Source organism: Myotis brandtii, unplaced genomic scaffold, assembly GCF_000412655.1.
Source record: "Myotis brandtii unplaced genomic scaffold, ASM41265v1 scaffold929, whole genome shotgun sequence".
In the NCBI taxonomy this organism is placed as follows: Eukaryota; Metazoa; Chordata; class Mammalia; order Chiroptera; family Vespertilionidae; genus Myotis; species Myotis brandtii.
Window position 1 is genome coordinate 1,208,903 of NW_005371832.1, and position 5,749 is coordinate 1,214,651.

Sequence of the window (5,749 nt, forward strand, 5' to 3'; positions counted from 1 at the left end):
TGTTACAGCTCTCTCCCCTGCTGGTCCTCTCGAAGCCCAGCCCCTCACTCACCTGCCCCCTATTCCCCCCTATTCTTTCTAAGCATGACCCTGCAGCTGCCCAGAGGGTAGGGGACTTCACTGACATGAAGTTTCTAATCTCCCCTCTGGGGAGTCTGGGCCCCAACACTCCCTCCAGGCCCTCAGCACCTCCTGGGGAAGGGACTCCTCCATGGGAAGGAAAGAAAAGGAAAGGTGTAGGACCACATTCGAAAGAGCAGCATCTGGCATGAGGGTGGGAGTCCCACAAACTGAAAAAGTGGGCCCCAGACCTAAAAAGACAACTGTAGACAGTGTGTGTGAGGTGGGGGGAGCTAATTCACCCCTGAGGCCTCCCCTACCCGCCCCACCCCCCTAAGTAGCTTGGGCAGGGGAGAGCCAGATGGAGAAGGAAAACAGAAATCTCTTCCATTCTTCGTTTCCCCCCTGCCCAATTCCCTGACACCCCCCATCTCTTTGGAGGGGGGTGAGTTAAAAGCCCATTAAAGTGCAGCCCCCCCCCCCCCCAACCCTTTTGAATCTCCCCACAGGATGTGCACAGGGTGGGATTTGGCCCCGGTTGCCACAGCAACTGCAGTGGGAGTTCCCAGACGCTAAGCAACCCTCCTGTGACCCTCGCTGACCTGTCACCCCCACAACCTGAGGACAATAGGAGTGCGGCTCTGGAGGCCCAGGACGCCTTTCAGTGCGGCGGCCAGCAGCTCCGCCGGCCCCCACTGGGCCTGCTCAGCCCTCCTGCCCAAGTCCTGCTCGCCTGGGCCAGAGTGCCCAGTCTGGCCCCCAAGACCTCCCCAGGCCCTCCACCTCCCAAACGCTGGCACACGTTCTCCCAGCTCTTACTGCGCCCTACCAGAGGTATCTGTGCAGTCCCCATATGAACATTTATTAACATTTTCACGCTGGTGAGTCAGATTAGGATAAAACGCAAGGGCAACCTGCAAGAAAAAAGCCATGCAAGGGAACCACGGGGTGGGGGTGGGGGGAGGTGAGGAAGGACTGCCTAGGTGAAGGAAGAGGACTGATGGGCAGCTGGCACGTCTGCTAGGCCCAGAGTATTCTTTAACGGCAGCTGGGGGATCACCAACTCCAGCTGGCCAGCAGGGTCCTCGGTACAGACTCCGGTGCAATGCATGTCTGCGGAAGGAATGCGTGCACCAGGCCCACCACACTCCCCACGCCCTTTCCTCACGAGAGTGAGACTGGAGACTAAGGGCAGAGTGGACGTGGCATGGCTCTGTCACTCACCAATCAGGGTGTTGGGAGGGGGGAGGGGCGAGAGGGGAGGGGGAAGCTGGGGCCTTGACTGCTGCAATGGGGCAGCCAGCCAGGGACCCTCTCTCCATCCGAGGGGCCTGGCAGCCAAGCTATGTCACCCCCCTCCACCCCAGGCCTCTGTTTAAACAAGCTCCGGCCTGCTGTTGCATGGAAACAGGCGTCTGCTCTTATTCCGAAGTGACGTGGCTGCCCTCTTCAGCACTGTTTGTTTCAGCTTAAAGTCCTGTCACCAGTCTGACTTCTGACTCGCCCTGTTTATCTCTCTCTCTCTCCTCTGTCAACTCATTATTCCCAAAGGCCAAGCTTGCATTTCCAGGGTTTGTTTACCCAGAACGGAGGGACAGGGACCAACAGACAGAAGGACAGAGGGAGAGAGGACAGACCAGTGCAACGCCCACAGACCCCCCCCCCCCAACCTCCTTCCTCTGGAGTGGCTACTTAGGGCCAGTGGACAGTGTTGCTTCTGTTTGTTTGTTTTAAGAGACCTTTTAGGTTGAGAATGGAGTGCTCTCAATCATGCATCAATAGACGTTTATTTAGCACCTACTATGTTGCAGGCCTTGCTCCCTCCATCTCCTACAGGGGACTGTGTGAGTGGCAGGAGCAAAAAGGAGGCTGTGCTGAACCCTGAACTAGGAACTGGGAGGCCGGAGGTCTAGCTGCAGCCTTTCCCATGTCGCATGGACAAGTCAGTGCCACCTCTTGCTGCCCTCTCACCTGTGAAATGGGAATAATAACATCCACTCCCCCCGCAGATGACTGAAGGACACAACCAATGAGAGACACAGGTATTTGTTTGTCCTTGAAGGACTTCCTGGTTGGGACAGAGGGAGGAGGAGCCCACTGGGCCAGGCTCTCTTTCCTCTGGTTGGTTTAGCCCACAAATCGGAACATTTGTTGGGGGGGGGGGGCAGAAAGTGTTACCCCTGAAACATCCCCCACACCTCACTCATATATTGGGGGGTGGGAGCAGGGCCTACAGACGGATCTTATTTAATTGCACATTTTGGATTTTTAATTTTGCAGGTCTCTTTTCATAGTTTGGAGCCAACAAAACCTTTTTAAGTCTCAAATATTTTCCTTGGCCCCAGGCACTACGCCCGTAGTGAGCCCAAATGGATAAAACAGCCCTCCGCCTGCCTCCAAATCTCCACCCCAGTTTATTTGTGAAACAGATATAGGATTTTCCAGGACTTTGGGATATTCCCCAAAACAAACAGGAATAACTGGAACATGGAACACGGAGGGTAAAACATGCGTGTGCGGAGCGGAGAAACCTGATCAGCACACACAGTGCTTCCCCACCCCACGCATCTCCCCCGCCACCCAGTTTCTGTGCTCACTCTTCACTTTAAATACGTTTTAAAAGACATTCCCAGTTTCAGCGTTTCTCCTGCCCACCCCTCACCCCCCATTCTGCGTAGAAGAGCGGGAGGGGAAGCTGGCCATACGGAGTGGGTGGCCCTGGTGGTGGGGTGTGTTTCGTCATTATTTTGGTGGAGGGTAGGATTTTGCCCTTTGACCTCTGTCCCCAGTAGACGGCACAGGCACTGAGTCTCTCCCCCAGAGATCCTGCTTAGGAAGGCTTGGGAGATGCCAGGACACTCCCAAGGCCCACCTCCCCGGGGAATGGAGACCGAATGGGGACCGGCCCTTCCACTCCAGCCCCCACTGCTTGTGAGAGGAAGTGATTTTTAAAGCCCTTAGTTCTGTTCCCATCCACGCAGCCCCTGGGGACGGGGGTTTCACACCTAAACTGCATCTGATCCTAAAGCCCAAGGAAGCCAAGGCTCGAGAGGCCCAGGACTTGGCAAAGGTCACACGAAGGGACAGGCTCGGACTGAACCCGGGTTTGTTTCATTCCTGTGTCAGTGCTGGCTGACCGGCTCCATGTAGGGCGCCTAGCGTCTGACCAGGCTGCTCCTGGCTGACCTCCGGCTCCCACTGATGAGCTATGTGGGGGGAAAGGGCCCCCTAGGGGCTGTGGAGTGGGAGGAGGAGCCCCAGGGTGAACCTAGGAGCCAGCATGAGAGCAAGGTACACACATCCCGGAAGGCACACACCTAAGGCCATCAGGCAGGGGTGGGAGCCCGGTGGGGAGGGGCAGGCGGGACCTGAATTTTCCTTATTCCCAGCAGAGCCCCTAAGGGCCAGCGCCACCAGCAGTGATTCGAGAAGCAGGGAGTCAAGTAAGAGGAGGCTCTCCAGGCCAGGCTGGCTGGGCCGGTTCTCGTGAACTTGTCAAGCCCGATTCTCCCTGTTTCCCGGGTGGGGCTGGGACCTGGAGCCCCGGTTCTGTCATCACCCAACCAGGCTCCCCACCCTCGGGCCTCTCTATCCACAGAAAGGCTGGCCTTGAACTCCTGAACTCTGCAGTTCAGAGTGGGAATGACGGAGGGGAAGAGGGAAAGTGGATACAGACAGGGGTGCCCAGTCTGAGCCCTAAAAATGGAGGCGTGCCTTTGCCTCTGGCTCTTGGCCTTTTCCCAGCTGCTCTGGCCTCTGGTGTCTGGAAGTTTGATCTCTTCACAGCTTGAGTCAGGGGCCCAAGCAGACATTGGGGGGTGGGGAGGCGTGCTTATTTTACAATACAAATAAAGCAGAGATACCCCTATGTGCCCAGCCCCCTCTCCCCAGTGGACACACTTCTAAAGGGAGGGTCTTCTCCCCACCCTGTTAGCTTAGCCAGTGGCAGGAGGGCCCAGGTGCCCACCCACCCAGGATGCACACTCAGGCCGGCTTCCCTAGTCTGTCTGTCCCGGTGGGCATTTCTGAGACTGTCCGAAGCGCTATGATCTCAGGACCCCGAGTCCTACTTCTTTCTCTGGAAAGCTCAGCTCTCCCTTGGTTAAGGTGGCCACTAGCACGGAGGGCGCAGAGGGAGTCCCTCGGAGCTGGACCTTCCGAAGATTGTTAAAGGGAAGCTGCCTGGCCCGGAGCAGTGGCACCAGTGGCCAGGATGGAGTGGGAAGAGGCCTGGCGTGCCCCCTCCCTGTCCCCGGGGGCCGAGGAGGGGCGCCAGCTCCTACCTGTTGCTGCTGGAAGTGCAGCAGATCCGCAGGGCTCATCTCGCCGTTGCTGTCGGCGCCCGCAGCTGCGTCCCTGCCCGCACCGCCTCCAGCAGCGCCTGCAGCCCCAGCACCACCGCTGCCATCGGCCTGCCCGGAGAGGCTGCCCACGCCGTTCTGACCAGAGGGAGCTGACCTGATTGTCTCCGAGGCAGATTCCACCATCATGTCGCTCTAGCGGGACCTGGAGCGGGAGGAGAGATGGGGGAGGGGCTGAGTGGGTAGGGCAGGTGCGGGTTCTACCCTGGGCAGCAACCATGTCCCTCAACACCCCCACCTAACACCCCACCCCAGGCCTGGGGCACCTCCTCCTAGGACCCCTCTTGGGGAGCAACCTCTCCCAGTGTCACCCTTCCCCTAGGCTGGGAAAAGGGGCAGCCCCAGACTGCAGCTGCCCCTCCTCCCTGAACTTTTTCTCGACTTCCAGAAGACCTCTACAGGGCAGGGGGGAGATGCTGCCCCCCAAACCTATTCCGGCCTCTCCCTCCTGGCCAGGGCATTGGGGGGATGGGAGGGAGGGGCGAGGGTTCTGCAAGAACTTAAAAGCAGATGAGCTATTCACTGGGACTCACTATCTCCCCTCCTCCTTTGGCACAAACACCTGTAATGGCCATTGTGCTTGTAGACGGGGAGTTCCCCAGGGCAGGGAGGCAGGGGGTTCCCCAGGGCAGGGGCCTCCCTAGTCTTTTCCCGAGGGCACTGAGGTTCGCATCAAGATTTGCTCCACAGCAAAAAGGCTGCCATTTGCCCAGCACCTCCTGGGAGCCAGACTCAGCTTGGAGCTGTGCAGTGGAGGCAGCCACGGTCCACTTCTCCGCCTTCCCTTCTAAGGCTGGCAGGCGAGGGTCTGGCCAGAAGTAGACCCTCAGTCACATTGTCTCCACAGGCACCATGATTCCTCATCACAAGACTGTGAGAGTGTTCATCATCCTGACCTGACAGATGGGAAAGCGGAGGGTCCAGAGTTTGGGGATTTACAGAGGCAAAGGGCCAAGGCCTGAATTCCATACCCTCATTTTCCCCACTCCAACTGCCTCCCAGGAAGAGAGAGGGTCAAGGGCAGTGAGGAGAGGGAGGAGGCCTGGACTTCCTTCTGCAACTTGTGGAGGTCCCGCTACCTCAGGGGCTTGCACCCACACTGCGATGGGGAACCTGAACATGCAGAGCTGTTCTCAAAGTCTGGGATGTCTCCAACGACCCCCAAAGTTTGCTTGAGAGGCACATGGGTTTTAGTGAAACAGGAGATGGCTGGTATCCACCACTGATCTTCAACACATCCTTTTAAAATATATATATTATTGATTTCAGAGAGGAAGGAAGAGGGAGAGATAGAAACATCAATGATGAGAGAGAATCATTGATGGGCT

General features: G+C 57.6%; 1 protein-coding gene across 7 annotated transcripts in view; it reads right to left on the bottom strand.

Annotated features, from left to right (window-relative positions):
• Window positions 1-5,277, bottom strand: part of FOXP4 (forkhead box P4) — a 33,420-nt gene extending 28,143 nt beyond the window's left edge. The window contains exons 1-2 of one of the 7 annotated variants that reach the window (XM_014532994.1): window positions 5,142-5,277; window positions 4,344-4,566 (exon numbers count right to left, since the gene is read on the bottom strand). In XM_014532994.1, coding sequence (XP_014388480.1) covers window positions 4,344-4,550 — 207 coding nt within the window. In that variant the 5' untranslated portion in view covers window positions 4,551-4,566; window positions 5,142-5,277. Of the gene's footprint in view, window positions 1-4,343; window positions 4,567-4,981; window positions 5,006-5,141 lie in introns of those variants that run through there. The other 6 variants (XM_014532992.1, XM_005885813.2, XM_005885812.2 and 3 more) reach the window with 6 other exon arrangements.
• Window positions 5,278-5,749: the final 472 nt, after the last annotated feature.